The sequence below is a fragment of the Schistocerca gregaria genome, chromosome X (genome assembly GCF_023897955.1).
Source record: "Schistocerca gregaria isolate iqSchGreg1 chromosome X, iqSchGreg1.2, whole genome shotgun sequence".
Lineage (NCBI taxonomy): Eukaryota > Metazoa > Arthropoda > Insecta > Orthoptera > Acrididae > Schistocerca > Schistocerca gregaria.
Window position 1 is genome coordinate 29,554,315 of NC_064931.1, and position 21,959 is coordinate 29,576,273.

At 39.7% G+C, this 21,959-nt stretch overlaps 1 protein-coding gene and 1 long non-coding RNA gene across 3 annotated transcripts in view; one reads left to right on the forward strand and one right to left on the reverse strand.

The window, feature by feature from the left end:
• Positions 1 to 18,283, reverse strand: part of LOC126299115 (uncharacterized) — a 95,326-nt gene extending 77,043 nt beyond the window's left edge. The window contains exon 1 of the long non-coding RNA XR_007552725.1: positions 18,202 to 18,283. This is a non-coding gene — a long non-coding RNA (uncharacterized LOC126299115). The remainder of the gene's footprint in view (positions 1 to 18,201) is intronic.
• Positions 18,284 to 18,479: 196 nt separating this feature from the next.
• Positions 18,480 to 21,959, forward strand: part of LOC126299113 (microtubule-associated protein Jupiter-like) — a 110,306-nt gene continuing 106,826 nt past the window's right edge. Inside the window, exon 1 of one of the 2 annotated variants that reach the window (XM_049990814.1) lies at positions 18,480 to 18,642. In XM_049990814.1, coding sequence (XP_049846771.1) covers positions 18,587 to 18,642 — 56 coding nt within the window. In that variant the 5' untranslated portion in view covers positions 18,480 to 18,586. The remainder of the gene's footprint in view (positions 18,643 to 21,959) is intronic. The other variant, XM_049990812.1, reaches the window with a different exon arrangement.

Sequence of the window (21,959 nt, forward strand, 5' to 3'; positions counted from 1 at the left end):
TCCCAGTAGTATTCCTTCTGTCCTTTGTGGCCTGCCAGTTGTATAGCAGGTGACTTTGCCTCGGGCGGCGAATGTTTGGTGGCTTGTTGCACAGCGGGATGAGGAGATGGTTATGATACCAAAACACTGAGCAATTTCACAACCTCAGTGCTGAATTTGAGATTGCATGTCTGTGTGGCCATGTCCTTCATGGAGCAATATGTAGGAAGTACAGTACAGTACAGTACAGTACAGTAAGTGCCAGATGGTACAACACAGGGTTTGTGACTAGCCAATAACCTGCAAGCAACAGGGTAAGGTACTTTCTCCTTTACCTTGATTTCCTGGACAGCACACTCATCGAGATACATGGAACAATCTTAAGAGGATGCGGCCTGGTTGCCTCTGTAGGTGATACAGCGAGGACGAGGAGGTGGACAACCACCATTGTGCGCATCTATACCCCAGGTTACATATTTGGCCGGATGTCGAGTGTGGTTGAAATGATGACACTGGTAGCAGAGCATCAGGTTTGGAATGTATGGTTGGACTGTGATAACTTCATAGCCTGCTTTGATCTTGGATGGAAGCACCACTCTATCGAAGGTGAGAAAAAGAGTGCTTGTGGGCACTAAGGATGCATCTACCTTTTTCATCACCCGATGGATGGCAATGACACCTTTAGCAGAGAGGTACATTTGGATTTTTGCTTTGGTCAGACCATCGAGCAGTGTGGTGTAAATAACACCATGGTAAGAATTCAAAGTTCTAAGGGCCTCGACATGAACAGGATAGCCGTGGAGAAGTGAAGCGGCAGTCAGTTGTTTTGCTTGAGAATCAGAAGTCTCCAAAAGCAAAGTGCCATTGTGTAAATGAGAGCAGGATTTCATAGGGCTGGTAACTCCATCAACGCCTTTCTGAGTAAGAAACAGATTTAACTCTGTAAAGGATTGACCATCTTCAGTATGTGAAAACATGAGGAACCGTGGTGCAGCTGGGAGGGTCTTTGAATTGGGAGCTTCATTCCGTTTAAGTTTGGTAGACATGGACTGCGAAGATGATGATTGGCTCCTTGCGAGGAAATCACCCATGATTGCCAGCATCTCTGATGGCACGCTCCTTCCCTCAGAGGGAGCCTCATCCGCCTTAGGTGTTTGTTCACATCTCAGGTTACACCTCCTGAACACCTGAAAACCTGACAGAGAGACCTGTCAGCAGTTTGGGAAGGTAGCAGCTCAGGCAGTCACCCCTCCCTAGGCCTGGCCTGTACCAGGGGGTATGTGTGAACCCTACCTGTCAACCTGGGACTGGAAATTACGTGTTACATGTCAGACACATGCAGCCGGCCTTCAGGAACGCACAGGGAGGAAGAAGAAAAAGAGGAGCCTCAAATGCTGAAGCAGAGAAGGATAGGAGAAGGTGAATGAAGAAAGGAAAAAAGAAACAAGAAACAGTAGTGAGACTGTTCTTATGACAGCTACTGAAAATGCAGAACACATTTCCAAAAACAGACCAGACATGTTCCCCAAGGCAGGGGAAAAGAAGTAGCAAGAGGACAGACATGCTGCATATAAGGGAAAAGATGCTACAAAGGCTGGGGCCAAGTGGTAGCCAAGCACAAATGTACCATAGAGCAGCGAGCCCCCTGGGGATAGAAGCAAGATTGAGCACAGTGTTTTAATAATTTACATGCCTGGAAATTTGCGGCACAGCTAAGTGATGGTTCAGATAATTGCCCATACTATTTACACAACTTACCTACCTCTCTTGAACTATGTTGTACAGATTTTTACATTGTTGCAAACTATCAGATCTTACATTGTGATCTCCATGTATTACCATTTTGCGTAACTTCAAGCAGTGAAGCAAGTGCTGACACAAAACCTTAAACCATTGTCTTTGGGGAACACTTTACAAATTGATTGATTTCTTTATTAATCCATGTAACAATTTGCATTGTGTGGATTTCGTCAGCAAAATCATATACAGTACAAGATACCTACAATTATACACATAAAATTAGTATTTTCACACATTTTTGAGGTATCTTAAATTTGTTTTATATCCTTATGTAATTTTCTTATAGTACTGTACAATTTTGGATTTCATATAATTATTTCCTCATGTATTACAATGCAGGCTACTTTAATTACACTACATGTTTTAATTCAGATAGTCTGTTACTGCGTAATAACTTTTATTTAATAAAAAATTTCTTAGTTTTTGTTTTGAACTGTCCGATTGTGTCAATATCTTTTATTTTTTGGGGTAATTTATTATATAATTTAACGGCATTGTACAACAAGCTCTGCTGAGTTTTAACTTTATTTTTCCTCTCTAGATGCAGATTGTATTGGTTTCTAGTTTCATAGCTGTGTACTAAAGAATTTTTCATATCGCAGTCAATATTTTTTTCGCATACATAATACTTTAAAAAATATATTCACAGGGGACAGTTAGGATTTCCAGCTTTTGGAAATGTCCAAGGCAGTGAGCCCTACTGCCACTCTTGGTTATTATACGAATTGCTCTTTTCTGTAATTTGAAAACTATTTGAATATTTTTACTGTTGACTCCCCCAAAATATTATTCCATAGGTAATAACAGAGTGGATATAAGAAAAATATACAGATCTGACACACGTAGTATCACACACTGCAGTAAGAATTCTAAGAGCATAGCATGCTGTAGCGATTCTGTTACTAAGTATTTTAATTTGTTCTTCCCACTTTAACTGACTGTCAACATGCATACCAAGAAATTTTGTGTAGTCTACACATTCTATAGTTTCATCGTTTAACTTAAAGTTGTTATAGTGTGGTTTTTTGCAGACATAGAAGTTAACAGCATTTGTTTTTTTTAAGATTTAGTGTTAGTTTATTATTGGATGCCCACTCACGTACACTGTTTAGTGTTTGTTTGGCTTTTTCTTTTAGTGCATCTGGTGATTTTTCACTGATTAGAACATTTGAGTCATCTGCAAACAATATTGTTTGTCCATGCTTGATGCTCTGTGGGAAGTCATTTATGTAAATGAGGAATAGTATTGGGCCAAGGACACTACCCTGTGGGACACCTATATTTGCATAATTTGGGTCTGAAGTATACTTTACAATATAGTTTGAGGAACTTGAAATATGTGAGATATCAGTTATCTGTCTTCTATTTTTAAGATATGACTGGAACCACTTTTTACAAGTCCCCTTATTCCCAGTTCATCTAACTTATTTGACGATATGTTGTGGTCTACTGTATCAAATGCTTTAGTTAGATCAAGAAATATACCTGTTGTGTAGTACCTTTTATCTAATGCTTCTAGAATGTGTTTTGTGAGGTGTGCTGTTGCTGATTCTGTGCTTTTCCCTGATCGAAATCCAACTGGTCAACAGACAGTATGTTGTATTTATTTAAATAATTCATTAGTCTATCTTTCATAATAGTTTTTAATATTTTTGCAAAGCATGATAGTAAAGAAATTGGCCTATAATTTTCAATTTTGCCTGCATCGCCTTTTTTGAAGAGAGGTAGTAATTTTGCATATTTTAAATAGTCTGGAAAGTAGCCCTGCTTGAAAGATTGATTTATAATATCAACTAAAGGTGGAAGTAGGCTCTTGATACAGTCCTTAATTATAAAATGGGGACTTCATCCAACCCAGCTGAGTTTTTGTTTTTCAGTTTGCTGACTGCTTTATAGACTTCTTCCTGTGTTGTACGGAATAACACCATTGAGTGTGATACACCATTATTTGGCTTTTTGACCTGAGGAGCTGTTAGAAAATTTTCCTGTAATTTTATTCCTATGCTACTAAAATAATCATTTATATAATTTGCAAAATATATTGGGTCTTTTACTAGAGTCCCTTCCTCTTTGATTTTCAAGTTTGACAGATACATTTTCCTGGTACCACTTTCCTGCTTCACAATCTTCCATACTGGCTTATTTTTGTTTTCAGCAGAGAGCACCAGTTTGGAGTTATGAGCTCTCTTTGCTGCAAGCAATCTTTTCCTATATGTTTTCCTATATCTTTTATAAAAGAGTGAGAAAGCAGGATTTGTTTGTCTGTGTTTAATGGAGCTCAGGTACTTTAGTGTTTCAGACGATTTTTTGATTCCTTTTGTGACCCACTTGCTTTTTCCTGCTGTTGATAATGGACGTAATACTTTAGGAAATGTTTCTTCACAATTTAATTTAAACAGTCATGAAATTTTTGAATTTTTCCATTTAGTATACTGAGTTCCATGTTTGTCCTGCTATCTGTTTGGCAAACTCATGTCTATTTTGTTTAGAAAAAATTCATCTGTAAATATGCAGTTTCTTTGTTTCTTCTGGAGCCACTTTTATATTAATGATTTGACCTGAGTGATCAGATAATCCTAGCTCTGCTACCACCACCTCACAGTTTTCTTTGCCTAAATCTGTTAATACCTGATCAACAGCTGTCTTTGAGTATTTTGTTATTCTGGTTGCACTGTTAACCACTAGAACTAGATTGAAACTTTGAGCAAGACTTTGTAATGAGTCCCATGTAGACTCAGGATTCAGTTTATCCACATTTAGGTCTTCACATATGAGAATGTGTTTCTTTGGAGTGGATATCTTGTCAAGAACATGATTAAGTTTGAAGAAAAAGATGTTGAAGTCTCCACTAGGAGATCTGTATATACATAAGATAATCAAATTCCTACACCTGTATTGGTCCCTGATTTCAGCTGCTGCCAGTTCAAAATGTTGCTCTTCATTGATTACACATAAATCGCTTCTGGTCTTACACTGATAATTTTGTTTTACATAAATACAACTGCCTCCACACTTCATAGAAGTCCTACAGTATGCACATGCTAAATTATAAGACTGCAAGACTAATTGATTAATTTCAGCCTCACTGCACCAATACTCAGTGAGACAAACAACTGAGCACTCTGTAGACTCCAGCTCCACTTCTAGCTGTTGGGTCTTATTTGCTAGGGAACATATATTTTGGTAAACAACTGTTGAGTAATTTTTTTCCAACACTATTTGCATTCCCACTTTTTTTCGTTTTAATGTCCTTCTGTTTTGGTTCAACTGCTCCCTTATTACGATTGCACTCACATTTTTTGTTTGCATATGGTATTCTTGGATAGTCACCCCCTGCAGACCGTATTAGTTTCCCTTATTTTTTATAATTTAACGTAAGTCCAGGAGCATTTTACTGAAAGTCATTGCACTTAGTCTGTTTAGGTGCAGACCATCCCTACCCAGACATTTGTGGTCGAGAAATTTATTTGGGTCTACAATTAGAACACCAAGTTCTTCGCACTGTTCCCTGATGCCAGTGTTTATTTTTTTTTTGTATACGCATTACTCACTGATCTTCTTTGTAGAATGCCGTTGATAACATTCTGGAGCTTGTAAACAAACCTTTGACTGACTGCATTACATTACGAATATCATTTATGATTTTTTCTTGTCTGCTGCTTCTAATAGAGTTTGTCCCTATGTGAATTATCACGCCTTAAGAATTTCTGTTGGAATCATTGTTGTTTTGGTTGGATTTTTCCGTGTACCTAATGTTGTTGAAATGTTTCACAATCTGCTGTGGTCGGATTCCAGGGCGAATATCGACTTTACAGTTCGGAACCACTACATTTTTTAACATGGAAATGCCGATAACAAAGAAATCACTTTTGTCGATCTGTTTTGCTGGATTGCTTTCACATTTATGTTTTATTCTTATGGTGTTCTTGGAATCGTTCCAGACATTAACTAAAAGAAAGCCCATATTTGATTAACATGATCAGAATATTGCAACCTTTCTGGTCATTATGTTCTTTGATCATTGTACACTATAGAGCTGTATGTAGGTATAATATCAGAAATTATATGTACTGGTGTGGTTCTAAAAACCACTCAGAAAGAAGCTGAGTTGCTGACAGCCACAACAAATAGACTGTCAAACAAAGCTTTCAGTCAAACAGGCGTTCATCAAAATAGACAACCTGCACAGGTGGGAACTTTCCCTACAATATGTTCTATGTTCCTGTAACCCCACTGGCCTCAACCTTCATTAGCCATTGTCCTTTACCCACCTATCCTCTTCCCTGTTCGCATATCAACACTGGCCTCAATTCCAGCAGTGCACCCACAGTCTTATTACTTCTCTCTCTCCTTTTTTGCTGCCATCTCCTTCCCCCCTCCCTCCCCGCCGCCATCCATTCTGACCTTCTGACTGCACCTGTGTGTGTGTGTGTGTGTGTGTGTGTGTGTGTGTGTGTGTGTGTGTGTGTGTGTGTGTGTGTGTGGTGCTTTGTTTGACAGTCTTTTTGTTGGCCTATCTGCGACTCAGCATCTCCGCTATGTGGTGAGTAGCAACTATCCTTTCATAATACTGTCAGAAAAATAGTCAGTTTTTAATAAACCATCAGGAAGGACAATGTTCAGGCATGGATTTGATCAGCAGTTAGGTGAGAAATAAAGATGATGATTTGAGTAAGCAGAGGCAGCTGTGAAGAAGTGAGTGAACTGAATACAAAATTCAGTAAGTTATATATTTAAGTACTTATAAATTTTACACATAAATGTTTGAAAATAAAAGAAAATCTACTATTCATATAATGCTGGCAAATTTACTCTGATTTTGGGTGTTTAACTTAAGAGAAAAATGTTTATAAAGCTCTCACGGAATGGAATTTTTGTCATATACTGCAGCATTAGTTTATGACTCATCATCAAATACAGGTCCTTTCTTGAGCGAAAATTTTTCAGAAAAATACCTCTTGTATTTACCTTGCAGGCGTCAGGTACCTAAAAAGATTCTCAGAACCATTGGTGAAATGCCACAAGTAATGAGGATTATGGGCAAGGGGGCCCTACATCAGTAGTGTGTGGATAAGTTGAGAATTTTGGTCTGGCGAGAGGTATGCTATGGCAGTCCATGCAGTCACAATGACAACTGTGTCCAGATAGTGCAGTGGTCAACACACATGCCTAATAAGCAAGAGAACTGGGTTCAAATCCTAGTCCAGCAAAAAATTTTAACTTTCCCCATTGATTTAAATCAATGCCCGCTAGCAGCTAATATCAGTCATTTCTTTGTGTCCCCATCAGCACATTAAGTTCAATGAACACTTGGATCAGATTGATAGGTTTTAAATCCTAGATTTTCTGAGATACTCTGATGTGGAGCCTGTAGAGGATTGCATGAAATTTTAAGATTAACTGCAACCTCTCTTGTTGAAACACCATGTTGTGGAGTATGTTCCTGTGCCTAGGTGCCATACGTCACACTATGTGGGTGGTATAAGCTATTTATTACTTGCATATGTGGGTGTTCTCATTACAGATTTGAATAATAACTGCAAGAAGAAAATTTGAGTTTTGCTGCTTTTGTTTTCCTTATCAATGTGCATGTCCAAGCACTATTTGACTCCTCTTCCGAATCCAAAGCATCATATTTGCATTTTAGTCTCTGTAAGTCCATCTTCATACAGATTGAAGCTGGACCTTGCCTGTTCAGTATAAAATGTCAAATCAAAACACCTCCAGCTATATAAGTTTCCAGTTGTTATTTCATTTGAGCAACCAGCTTCAGCACTACATTATGCTATTTTCAGGCCCCCACCAACATTTAGGAAGAATCCCACCTCTGGTCCAATCAATTCGGAGCCCAGCATTCAGTGACTTGTACCCGCAGATTTGTTCCTAACACAGCAATCCCTTTGTTCATCACTTGAGCTGGCAAGTGACAATCAAAGGGATCACTGTGCTAAGAAGAACTCTATGGATACCAGTCACTGAATAGTGACCCCTATTTTGATTGGACCAGGGGTGTGATTCTTCGTATACATCAGCCTGGGGGCCGAAGATAGAGTAATGTAGAGCTGAAATTGATTGCTAAAATAAAATAAGAACTGGAAATTTATACAGCTGGAAGTGTTTTGACTTGACATTTTATATGCATCAGGTTGCCATAGTCTCTGATATCTTTCACATTACTTTATAAAAACAGAAAAATCATTTCTGGTGCCTGTTTCTTGTTATGCTGCTTTGCATGTCTTTAATCCAACTTAGTTTTCTGAATCAAAAATTAAAATGGTTCATACACTGAATCATGAAGCAGAATCCTCAGATAAAGATTTTAAAATGATTTTGATAACTGTCTACCAACACCAAGAAATCAGCAATAATTGGACTACACAATTTGTTTATAACAAAAATAATAATACTGTTATCCTATATTATCTGAATGAAAGGTTCCTTCAGTAAGACACTTTACAGTGGGGTGAACATGAAGATTTCACCAAAGCTAGCTACAGCTAGTTTTTAAACCAAAAGTTGTACATGGTCCAACATCAGGATCATTAATAAATTACAGAAAACAAGAAGCAGAAGCAGAATATGCTTCAAGATGTGTCAGAATGTCACTATAAGTTTCGAAGGCATAAAAAGGTATTTCATCAAGGAGCATACATTTGTAAAAGAAAATGTGCTTTTCTTATCATATCTGCCTTTAAAACATTGTACATCCTACCGTTATAGATGGTATTATCAAAGTTAATTCAACAATAATTTTCATTTAATGGAACCAAACTGGGGAACAGCACAAAAAAAGATGCCAATCTTGAAACCGAACAGACAATATGGTGTGTAGCAACATTTTCCTGAGAGTAATTATGTTATAATGTCAAGTTAAGCACATATATTTCAGAACAACACAACATATGTAACTCACTGAGCAACTTGACCAAGCAAAACACGTGAACATGGTAACATTCAAATTAGCACTGAGTCCAAGTCTAGCGGCCGCTGGCTGGCAGGCCACTTAGGTGGCGCGGCTGCTGCATGGCTGGCAGACAGCGCCGCACATAGAGGACGCACGTAATTGCGTGGCGGCACTTTGAATGATTGGCAAGTCACAACACTTTTCCCCCCTTTGAAATTTTTGCACTGGTCTTGATGGAGGTGACCTGTAGATTGCTAACGTCCATAGGCGTTGTTTGACTGGCCGTAAAGTATTGAGGAGGAGGCTTCACATACGGACGGAAGTGTCCCCGATGATAACGCGTCCAGATGACAGGATGCATAGGGGTCGAGTCTGCTGGGGCCCCATGCACCAATCTGCCCATTGCGGCAAGTCCGGTTGTTATGAGAGGAGACATGGGCGATGTGTCGGCGTCCGTAGGAGAAGGAGGTGAGTAGAGTTGCTCCGACAAGTCATGGTCATCCGGTTCCTGCATGGACACGTCTCCTGGTGGTGTCCGTTCTTGTGCTGGCACCGATATGATGGCGAGAGGGCTGCGTTGTGAGTAATGAGATGTGCCAAGATCTCGAGTGTCAGGTAGAGCCAAAGGTGGTATAGCGGGATTCGGAACAGGCGATGCCGGCACACGAGACCGAAGCTGGTCTGAATGACGCACTGCAACACCCGTGTCCATCTGGATTTCATACAGGCTTCAGCCACGGTGTCATAAGATGCGACCAGGACTCCATTTTGGCCGCCTGCCATATCCCCGTACCCATACAAGGTCGCCGGCAGTAAAGCGGCCAAGCAAAGGCACCCGCGGCCGTGACGTGGAAGGCTGTAGAAGATGAAGTAGCGTGCAGGGCCGACGGCCATGGGGGGAAATGGTAAGAAGCAAGAAATTGGAGAAGCGCATCATCAGCAGCAGAAGAAGTCAGGAGTTTCCTCACCTGAGCCTTAAATGTGTGGACCAGTCGTTCAGCCTCACTGTTTGACTGTGGATGGAACAGAGGGGGCGTGACATGCATGACACCGTGACGAGCACAAAAATCCGCAAATTCGGAAGAGGCAAATTGCGGACCATTATCAGTGACAAGAGTAGAGGGAAGGCCTTCCAAAGAGAAAATGCGAGCTAGAGCATTTGTGGTTGCTGCGGTGGTAGGCGACGTGCAATGGACAATGAAAGGAAAGTTAGAGTAGGCGTCAATTACGAGTAGCCAACAAGAACCTAAAAAAGGTCCCGTGAAGTCAGCATGAATACGCTCCCAGGGCTTCTCAGGCGAATGCCACGGTGAAAGAAACGACTTCGGGGCAGCAGCCTGTGACGCACAAGAGCAGCAGGCAGTGACCATGTGTGCTGTTTCAGAGTCGATGCCGGGCCAGTACACATGACGGCCCACCAGAGATTTTGTGCAAGATACACCCCAGTGCCCTTGGTGAAGCAGGAGCAAGACCGACACATGCAAAGACACAGGTACCACAACACGCGGCAAAGCATTGTCGGTGGAAAGGAGGATAACACCATCCCTAGCTGTGAGGCAGTAGCGCAAATCATAGTAGTTCCCCAATGGATCAGAAGTCTTAGCGGACGGACGATCTGGCCAACCCTTCTGAATACAGCGTAAAACCCGGGAGAGGGTAGGGTCAGAACCTGTAGCAGCCGCCAGCCAGTCCCCGGTGATGGTGAACCCGTCCACAACCCACCGCTTGGCAACATCCAGGTGGAAACACCAAAGTTCATCCCTATCGAATGCCAGATCAGGACCCATGGGAAGGTGAGACAGTGCATCAGCATTCGCATGTTGAGCCGTTGGCCGGAAAAGAATCTCATAATTGAAACGAGACAAGTAAAGAGCCCAACACTGGAGGCGGTGTGCAGCCTCGTCGGGAAGTGACGTTGATATTTGAAACAAGTGGTTTGTGATCCGTAACAAGATGAAATTTGGATCCATAGAGAAAAACACCAAACTTATGAAGAGCATAAATAATGGCCAAAGCTTCTTTTTCAATTTGAGAATACTTTTGTTTGGCATCTGTGAGCGTTTTGGAGGCACAAGCAATGGGTTGTTCAGAACAGTCAGAAAAACGGTGCGCAAGGACTGCATCAAGCCCGTATTGAGAGGCGTCTGTGGTAAGAACGAGATGTTGGCCAGGTCGATAAGTGCCAGGCACGGGGCCTGCTTCAGCATAGTCTTCAATTTCTGGAAAGCCGCATTGCATGATGTGGACCAGTGAAAAGGCACTTTTTTATGCAACAGGCGATGCAACGGCTGAGGCACCAAAGCTCCAGATGGTAAAAACCTGTGACAGTATGCTATTTTCCCCAAGAAGGCCTGCAGTTCCGTAACAGATGTAGGGTGGGGAAGGGCATCGATCGCAGCGACAGTTTGCTGAAGCGGACGAATACCACCCTGAGAGAGTTGGAACCCCAAGTACGTGATAGATGACTGAAAAATTTGTGATTTCTGAAGATTACACTTAAGACCGGCAGTCTGTAAGACATGAAAAAGTGTGCGGAGATTCTGAAGATGGTCTTAAGTGGTGGAGCCAGTGACAACAATGTCGTACATGTAATTGATACACCCAGGGACAGGGAGCAATAATTGTTCCAAGAATCGCTGAAAGAGAGCAGGGGCGCTGACAACCCCGAATGGCAATCATTGGTATTGATAGAGGCCGAAAGGCGTGTTAAGGAACAGAAACTGCCGGGAAGCAGCATCAAGAGGAAGTTACGATAAGCTTCTGACAGGTCAATTTTAGAAAAATACTGGCCTCCCGCAAGTTTGGTGAACAATTCTTCAGGTCGGGGCATAGGGTACGTGTTGATGAGGCATTGCGCATTTACAGTGGCTTTAAAATAGCCACAGAGACGAATATATCATTGGGCTTAGCAACGGCAATGACAGGAGAGGACCAATCACTGGAAGTGACAGGAAGCAAGACTCCTGAAGTTGTGAGACGATCCAGCTCCCATTTTACCCGATCATGAAGGGCCACAGGAATGGGCCGAGCCCAAAAAAACTTAGGCCGAGCAGTGCGTTTGAGCATGATATGAGCTTCAAAGTCGTTTGCACGGCCTAACCCAGGAGAAAAAAGGGACAAAAATGTTGTCGACAAGGAATCCAGTTGAGCATACGGAATAGCATCAGAGACGATATTGACAGAGTCATCTAAGGAGAACCCAAAGACACAAAAGGGATCGAAACCAAAAAGATTTTCTGCGTTACTCTGGTCGACCACAAATATGGGAACAGTGCGAACGATGGATTTGTAAGATACCTCAGCATTAAAATGTTCCACGAGAGGAATCTTCTGTTTATTGTACATCCGTAATTGCCAAGTGACAGGTGATAGGAGAGGAGAACCCAACTAAAGATACGTCTGAGAATTAATGATAGTGGCAGCAGAACCAGTATCCACCTGCATGCAGACATCCCGACCAAGGATTTGGACTGTGAGGAATAACTTCCCTGAAAGAAAGGGAACAAGTGCAACTGACAGACAACACAGAAGCACAATCAGCGTCACGGTCATGAACATCATGTATGTGGTCAGATTTGCAAACGGAAGACACATGACCCTTCTTTTTGCAATTGTGACACACGGCCCAACGTTGGGGACAATCCTCGCGTGAATGTTTTGTAAAACACCGTGGACATGAAGGAAGTTGCTGTGGGTTTTGCTGCAGTTTCTTAAAGGTTTGTTTACGGTTAGGCCGAGGCTGTGCTTGGGAGCGTACTGCGGCCACGTCGGCTGGCGGGGACACGCCGCACACGTCGTCAACAGCGCACAGAGGTTGTATGTCCCCAACATCACCCCACGCCTCTATTTGCATTGGCATTAGTATTCATAAATATAACCACAGGAATTCAACATATTTATAATGCACAATTTGACATTAACTCTGTACAGAAAGAGATAAGTTGCTAGGCCACAAAATAATTTCACCTCTGTTGAGTCTCTGTCATCAAGGAAACCATTAAGATCAGACTATGAACAGCTTTGGCCAAGAAAGTAGCTAAACTCTTAGTGGTCCAAGGAAACTGGTACTTGGGGCTCAGAATCTGCAGAGGAGAATGCCAAGTTCTTTACTTCCTGACTGATGGCTCTACTAGCATTCCTCTGACATAATCATCAATATAATCTGTTGTAGCATACATAAATGCTGTGGCCTTTGCATGATATCACCACAATATCATTTATCCCCATTGTTACATGCTTAATACCACCACATTGTCAGTTAAAGCCGTCAGCTGCTGATAATGGTAATGAAGATGGTCATAAAATGTTTGAGATATAATTAAAAAATTAATGCAGCTGGAAAACTAAGAGAATTTTAGCCAGTACACACACACACACACACACACACACACACACACACACACACACACACACACACAAGTATGCTTAACATTATACAAGTACGCTTAACATTATAAGTGTGTATACAGCGTGATCATAATCATAGTTCATTTCAAAAAAAGAATCACAACTCAGAATGATGTCAAATTTGAACAGAATATTACCTAAGAAGGTGAAACTGTAATGGAAAAAGAAATTAATGACATTTTTAAAAATATTTTTTTTTTTTGTTTATATAACGTTTCCCCCTTCTTCGATAATATTCTGTTGAAGTATGACTTAATTCTGAGCAGCTTCTAATTTTTACAGCACTTTGAAACTGGAACTTCATTTTAACTGAAAATCCATTTTATTTTTTAGATGAATACTTTGTTTTTAAGAAAAATGAATAGAAATGTTCTGATTTTTAATTATTTCAGGCTCATAGCATTGTAACTGACAAACAATTTAAGGGCAGAAAAAAAGTAACACAGTTTCTTAATGTAAAATTTATTGTGAAACTCAAAACTTTAGTTTATAAATTGTAAACTGCAATAACCTTTTATTGATGTAGTCAGTAGAATAATCTGAACAATGTCCTGAAATTTAAGTCAACTGGGTACCGTGATGATCTGTTTTGACAAGCTTATGAATATCAGGGCACTATATATTAGTGCTATTCTGTCATCTGTCCAGTTAGTTTGCTAGTGCAGTCAGTATCCATGGAGATTAAAATACTTGTAAGTAAAATCACTTTATACAAAGAGCTAGCAGATGATGTAAATAATTACATTCCAATTTCCTCACAAATAAGTTTTCCAGGTTTTTGAGTAGGCTACAAGTATATCATGTCTCTCAACATGTACTATGTCAGATACACACTTTGGCTTCAGAAAAGGAGCATCACCAGAAAATGAAATTTATTCCTTTATGTTCAAGGTATATTCTTTGATTTAATCTACTGACATTGATTTAACATATATATCTGACAGTGTGGTTCACGTTATACTTCTGCATACATTGGAGCATTGTGTAATTAGGAGAAAAGTTCATGTTTCCTTTCTTAGTACACAAATAGGAAGCAAGGGGGTTGTCCTCCAAAGTCAACACGGAACAAGTTTGAATTTTATTAGGACATAGGAAAGTGGTGGAGCTATGACCTAAGTTCACTGCTTTTATTGATGGATTTCATTGATCTGCCTCTATACCTGACAGAATATTTAAAAATAAATAAATAAATAAAGACTAAAAATACCATATTTCAGAAAATGCAGCACATAAAGTAAATGATCTTGCACACACTGTAGTTGGTAAAATCAGTTTTTGTACAAATACCAAATTGTCGGTTAACTGTAGCAAAACACAGTGTATGCAGTTTATTACACATAATATGGGAAAAAATGAATGTTATCATTGAAAATTATCAAACTGAACATTTTAAATTCTTATGGCTGAAGACAGGGGGAAAGCTGTCCTGATAATTTCACATACACTATCTGGTGCAGAAACTGAGTGCCACTATCTTAACTATAAGAACAGTTTTGATTGTCACTCCCATTGAGGTGTAAAAGCATGTTTACTTTTTGTCTAGTGACATTTTCCGGGTCAACTCTGTATTCACAAATAATATTTATACACAAGAAAAGTCAGAATGATTTGTAGTGGCTACTTGTCACCTTTGTTTGGACTGTTGTTCAAGTGTCTTGCAATTCCTAATCTGCCACCTTGTAAATACATCCTCTCAAGACATAACATACATGGTTAATAACCTGGGCACATAAAAAAGTTACAGAATTCCTTCAGTGGACACAAAGCAGAAAAAAATATTTGCATTTGTACAGCACTACCATAAGTATTGTACAAAAAGATGCACACTATTTTTGCAAGTTCTAGTTTCAGTATGCTTCCAGGAATACTGAAACATGTAAATGATAAGCCCCATATCTCTAAAGCTAAGATGAAAGGCTTTCTTGTGGCATATTCATTTCATTTCATTCTCTACAGGAGTTTATCACTGTAGTTTGAAGCCCATTTGTGAATATAACTGAAAATTCCTGTATTTATTTTTTTTAATTCTTTATTTCTTGATATTTCTTTTGTTGAGTCTATTATATAATGGCTTGTCCCATGATAAACTGACTTCGGCTCACAATTCCATGGAAACTGAACATTTGTCTTGCAAACTGTAGTACCTTAAATTGTTCCACATCACTGAATGCTATTCTTCATGAAGGGATGAGTGTGTGTGATGTCATGTAAACCAACTGACACATTCATTATCATAAAGAGATACTGTGAACTCATTCATATATCAGGCATATAACTAAGTGTCCAGGAGTAGTATCTACGGATCACGGTGTCACTTGAGAAATATTTCACTCTTAACAGCATGCTCGCACCTCCTTTGAAATTCATTTCGCCTCTAGTGTGCCATTAACTTCAAAAATGAGTCTCAAACAAATCTTAACTTTACAGTGAAGAGGGCTCATACCACTGGTACAAAGTCATATATTCTCTTCTGTAATGGTTGATAAATGTCAGCTACATCAGTGATTTCATGCATAAAGATGATCCTCATTATGGTAAATATGTTTTCATAAGTTGACACAAATCAACCAATGCCAGATACAGCACCTGCTCTTTATCAGTCTGATACAATGTGTCTGATTCTTAAAGCAGCTTTCAAGCCTGGCCAAAGTTACACACAATCAAATAATAGATACTGCAGGTTGGAATGACAATTATACAATGAAAGGACAAATTGCTGCTTATTGTAAGGATGACACATTAAGTTGCATACAGGCGCAATGAAAAGATGCTTATACATTAGCTTTTGGCCAAAGCCTTCATCATAAAAGGAAACACACACAATCATTTGCACAAGAAAGCACACCTCACACGCACGACTGCCATCTCCAGCATTCTTGTCGGAGCTGTTGGAGGTGGCAGTCATGCATGTGAGGTGTGCTTGCTTACATAGCTATAACAACAACATCAACATCAATGCTTCATTCAAGATCAGTTAATATATTTTTGAGAGAGAGTGCAAAATCATTTTCCTGCATTCCATATGACCATTACAGCACGGAAAAAGAGAAATTTTGTAGCTAATGTGTAGCTAGTGGCTTTTCACCAATGTATATTTCTATATAATAATACTTGTTGAATGTGCAGAAAGGATTACTGCCATTTCAGCCAATATTTTATTCAGCTTATTTCTCAGTACACCTTTAATGAACGAGTTAGACTGAAAAAGAAAGGTAAAAGTGGGAGAGTGCAGCCAATGTTGAAGCAGGTGAGTGGAATGTGCTGGGTAAAGCATGGGATGTAGGCAAATTGTGTTCAGCAGACAATAGACATTGAGTGAGGGTAGTATGAATGAAGGAAATGTTGCATAGAGTGTTGCTACCTGAGAAATTCAGGAATTCTAGTATTTGTTAGTGTTGGAGAACCAAGATGGATCAGGTTCATAATCAGATAATCACATTACATTGTGGTACAAACTATGCAAATGGGTGGTTCAAAGGCCCTTCATCATAAATTATGCTGTGACTATTTAGCAGGATAGTTAGTTCATGGTCATACCCACCACTGCACAGTATACAACACAGGTATGTTCTCATTTGTTCTCCAAGAGCTATGGATATTCTGAAGGCACTGATATTTGAGGCAAGGAATAACAATTGAAATGGTGATATCAGGCACAAGGTGAAGAAGTGATTCACCAATAGTGTAGAATCTGTTACATATGGCTACTTATTTCCCCCTCTACAAAAAAAGCAAAAACTTATGACATGCTTTTGTACAGAAATGTGTCCCTTTTTTTTCACTGGGATGAAGTATGGAGTGGCTTAAAGCCAGCGCACTGCTCTTAAATTAATTACTCATTCCATAAACCCATAAATCCTCCTGGGTGTGGAATCCTCCTGTGTGGAATCTCCCAGTCATAGTCGGCTTCTCTGACTTTGAACCGCTATTTCTCAATTTGCATATCGAGGCTGAGTGCAGCCATTCCAGTCTTCCCACCAAGGCCATCCGAGGCAGCACTGCGAACTGGAGACGGGTCCTCATCTATATTTAGTTAAATTGTCATACGAACAAAACAACTGATACTATGAAGTGTATGGAGGAACACACACTAATTATCCAAACATTATGACCCGAGCGCGAGACTGACTGCCGTTTGGTGGCGTTGTGGGCACATGATGCAGAAAGGAAAGTATAAGCGGTGCAGAAATGAATATAGAACCATTCTACCGAGGATCTACGTCAAAATTAAGCTTATCAATTTACCACTTTGACACAGAAAGTTACAATTTAACTTAAAATCAATGATAGCAGGCCAGTTACTAGACGCGAAAGAAAAATATATTCGAGGTGAAGACAACGATGTGTTGCTCAATCCATGGCCGCTTTTGTTAATACACAGGCTACAGAGACAAAAAAAAAAAAAAAAAGCTCCTTGAAGCCGTGCGTATACCCAACCGCACTAAATATTTTCAGTAAAGGAAATAATAACTAATTTTTCTTGTTATGGATGTATCGTAGTCTACTGTTATGGAAGTCCACCTTTTCTCTTTCGTTACAAAACCTCGAGTAGGCCTACGAGCTGGAAATAAAGCTAAAGATGTTTTGTGCACTATGTGATGGTTCAAATGGCTCTGAGCACTTTGGGACTAACATCTGAGGTCATCACTCCCCTAGAACTTAGAACTATTTAAACCCAACTAACGTAAGAACGTCACACACATCCATGCCCGAGGCAGGATTCGAACCTGCCAACTTAGCGGTCGCGCAGTCCCAGACTGAAGCGCCTAGAACCGCTGGGCCACACAGGCCGGCCACGATGCGACCACCGTATCTCATTAGCTACAATGAGAACCTCAAATTACGTCTGAACGAATATAATTCACTCCACAGCCAGTGATTAACCAGTAACGACGCCCGTCTTTTTGTTTTGCGAGTGTTCTTTGTAAAAACGTATCTTGATATGTTTATTCACTTATTTGGAACAATCTTTAACGCTTATAGTGCGTACAGTCACTTGGAGTGGCTGAAGTTCTTTCTGGAAATTTACAGGTTTGTGGCTGCTTTTCATATCAATGCCTTAAATTACAATTTACTCGACTGAATATAGTAATTTAACCATAATTTTTAACCTTTGATTTCAGCTGCTGTGCTACGTTCCTTCAGTCAACACAATGAGACGTCGTTGTTACGATATTTACATGTTAATAAAACGTTACGCACATCTGTTTCCATGTCTGACTAACGTGTGCTGATTGCTTGAGGAAAAATAGACTTTAAAAGACGTCGGCAAGGTTAGCTGTTCTCTGCGAAATTTGTCATCTCTCGGTTTCGTTATTCTAACGTCTGATTCCATAGATGCACTACCATTCGTTTTGAACAGTTTTGAAATTCAGAGCTGTGGTGCCTACATACTCTGACGGACCAATAGGAGGTGCGCTCGGATTCGGTTTACGCCGGTTAGCGTTCAGACAGATCCACCCTAGAAACACGCAAACCACAAAGAGACTGGTGAAAATGACGTCCACTAGCTTTAACGTCGGGCTTGACGGCTCTAGCCGTAATTCCAGCAAGTAAGTATAAACTGTTTTGAACAACGTTTTGTGTAATATTCACTGAATCACTGTTGTTATTTTTTTTCTTGTTGTACTTGGTTTACAAATATTTGTATTTTGTGAAAATGCCTTTGATGCATTAGCTAGCTATAACAGCAGTTAGTTCTCTTTTATAGCGTAATTGAATCCCCATTTATGGTATGTTCTTCTAGCATAGTTGTGGAGTGTTGAAATCCTGTGACTGCAGTGGCTCTGCTCTGCGGAAAAATTATTGATTTCTTTCGTGATTAGTATGGATGAGAATTTAGCCATCGACTCGTTTTAAATGTCAGATTAACCACTTGTATAAAGTTAAGTTCTTTGTAATTGTAAAACGCGATGACTCCTGTCCTCCCACAATAGGCCGTTCAAGTGACAGTTGTTTAAGGTTGTAATGGAAGCGCATCGATTTGCAACAGATTTTCGTACCATGCATCATTTATAAATCGTCATGGGAAGCATTACGTAGGAACACGTCCTCTCGACGCACATTTACTCTGCAAAGACTGACACACATGGGGTTTTGGACATGTATATAACGCAAAAATAGGACCTTTTGCTACCATTCGTTGACAGATTTTAAGAAAGAAATGCAGAGGTATGATAGAAATGCGGTGTTCGGCAGATTTACTAAGTATATTGACTGCTGAATGACTGCAGATAAAACTGCATTTAAATTATTGGTGTACTTATAATACTGTAAAATACTTCTCCAATTTGAAATGAACAGACAGAATACACATAAAAGAAGTCTTAATGTTTGTTTAATACAGCACTCATTGTCGAATAAATGTTGATACATCTTGTGCCCTTGTACTGAAATTGGAACTGAAAATTGTTGGTGATTGTGTTCAAACTGCAAATCTCTCCATTTAGGGTAGAACAGAATCATAACACAAGGAAAGGACTAAATTGTTGTCAGTGTGCCTGTTTTCTTTCCTGAAGCTGCTGATTCAATAAGTGGTCACACAACATAAAACGGTTTTTGGCGCACTGTTATTGGACAGTACAGTGTAAAAAAAAAAAAAAAAAAAAACTAGCTAATAAAGTTTAATTCAAACTGTTCTAAAAGTGTGGATTTTTGTTTTGTTTTAAAACTAGTGTCATGTAGTGAAATAAATGGACTGTTTTTAACCACAGCAATTTGTAAACAAATGGGAAAGGGTGAGCAAAAATAAATTTAAATAGAGGCCATTATTTATTTGTCCTTTGACTATTCAGCACAGCCATATAGATAATGTCTGTTACATTGCTAAAATAATATATATATATATATATATATATATATATATATATATATATATATATACAATACAAAGCAGACTAGGATTAGGTGAGGGCAGAAAATTGGCCATTCCTTCATCAAAGGACCCATTCCTGCATTCACCTTAGCAATGTAGGAAAACCATTGAAAACCCGTCAGGATGACAGGACTGGGTAAGAACATCACTCCTGTCAAATGCAAGCCCAGTATGTTTGCTCACTGTGTAATATGGAAAGAAGGAAAGAAAATGTCTCGTCAACAAGAAGCTGACATCAAGCATAAGTAGTAGGATCACTGGTATAACTAGAACATGGAAACTTGGTTATATTACACCTTTGAAAACATAAGCACATTAGTTCATTATATTACGCTTCAAAAAATAGAAACACAGTAAGACATGCCTTCACTATAGCCATCACAACTTTTTAACTTTTGGTGACCTGTCTTCCAAAGTTTACCACCTTGTGGGTCACGTAATATTGTCGAAACACTTTGAATCCAAAATAGTCTGATCAAATATACAAAACAATGTATTTCTCAAAATGAAGGGAGTAAATGCTATGGTAACATATTTTTAAAGATGTGAAACGTTGTGTAAATCTAACTTTTTTTAAGAGGGCTAAAGTGCTGCTTTCATTTTTCTCATTGAATCCATTGTACAGAAATAGGCTGATCTCGATGTAGAGGCCTGTGTAGAATTTCTTTAATGTGTAGTGAAATCTTAAATCCTTGAAAATCAGAAATGTATTCACTTATAATATTAAACCATTTCTGAGTTATCTGCAGATAGACAGACAACTTCTCCCAGTGATTTGAATGGGGCACAAGAACTGATTCCTGAAAACATCCCAGCACTTACCTTTACTACATTGTAGTATATGTTTTGAGTTCTGACGTTAGTGGACTGTCCTCCTACCTCACAACCAGCTCAGCTTTCAAAGCAAAATATCCTTAAAGACAAAAAAGCAGATACACTAAGAAGTAATTATCTGAATGGGACAGAAATATGTAGATCTGATGTACATGTAAAGACAAATAAATGATTACGACTTCAGAAAAAAGTGGATTGTTTATTCAGGAGAAAGAGATTCACAACTCGAGCAAGTTAATAATGCGTAGGTCCACCTTTGGCCCTTATGCAAGCAGTTATGCAGTGCTTGGCATTGATATTTGTCAGATGTCCTTGTGAGGGATATCATACCTAATTCTGTTCAGTTGGCACATTAGATTGTCAAAATCGCGATCTCGTTGGAGGGCCCTGCCTATAATGCTCCAACAGTTCTAAATTGAGGAGTGATCCAGCGATCTTGCTGGCCAAGATAGAGTTTGCCAAGCACAAGGACGAGCAGCAGAAACTCTCAGGTGTATGTGGGTCGGCATTATCTTGTTGAAATGTAAGCCCAGAATGGTTTGCAACAAAAGTGTGTGTAGAATATTGTCTACATACCGCTGTGCTGTAAGGGTGCCAAGGATGACAACCGAAAGGGTCCTACTATGAAATGAAATGAAATAGCAACTGTGACCATCACTCCTGGTTGTGGGGCCATATGGCAGGTCGCAGGTTGGTTTCCCACCACTGTCAGAGGCATCTCAAGACACATCTTCAATGGTCATTTGGGCCCTGTTTGAATCAGGACTCATAACTGAAGACAGTTCTACTCTAGTCAGTGAGATTCCAGGATGAATGTGCCAGGCACCATGGCAAACGGGCTTGTTGGTATATGGGAGGTCAGTGGTGGTTGGCACAAGGGATATCGTGAGCTCTGCCCCCTATCCATGAGCGGCCTATTAATGATCCTTGTAATCACTGAAGCATCAGTTGTACATTGGAGTGATGAAAATCGATAATAAAAAATCATCCAGGGCTTTGAGTACTTCTGATGAGTGCTTGGTTCTCACATTGTCGTTGTCTCTCTAGGCTGAACGCTACCTTCTTGGCACTGTGTTTGGCCATGGTTCACTCATTTCTGCAAACATTGCTCCTGTTCAAAGGTAAAGTGATTCACCAATTACTCCAATCAGCTTCTTTTAG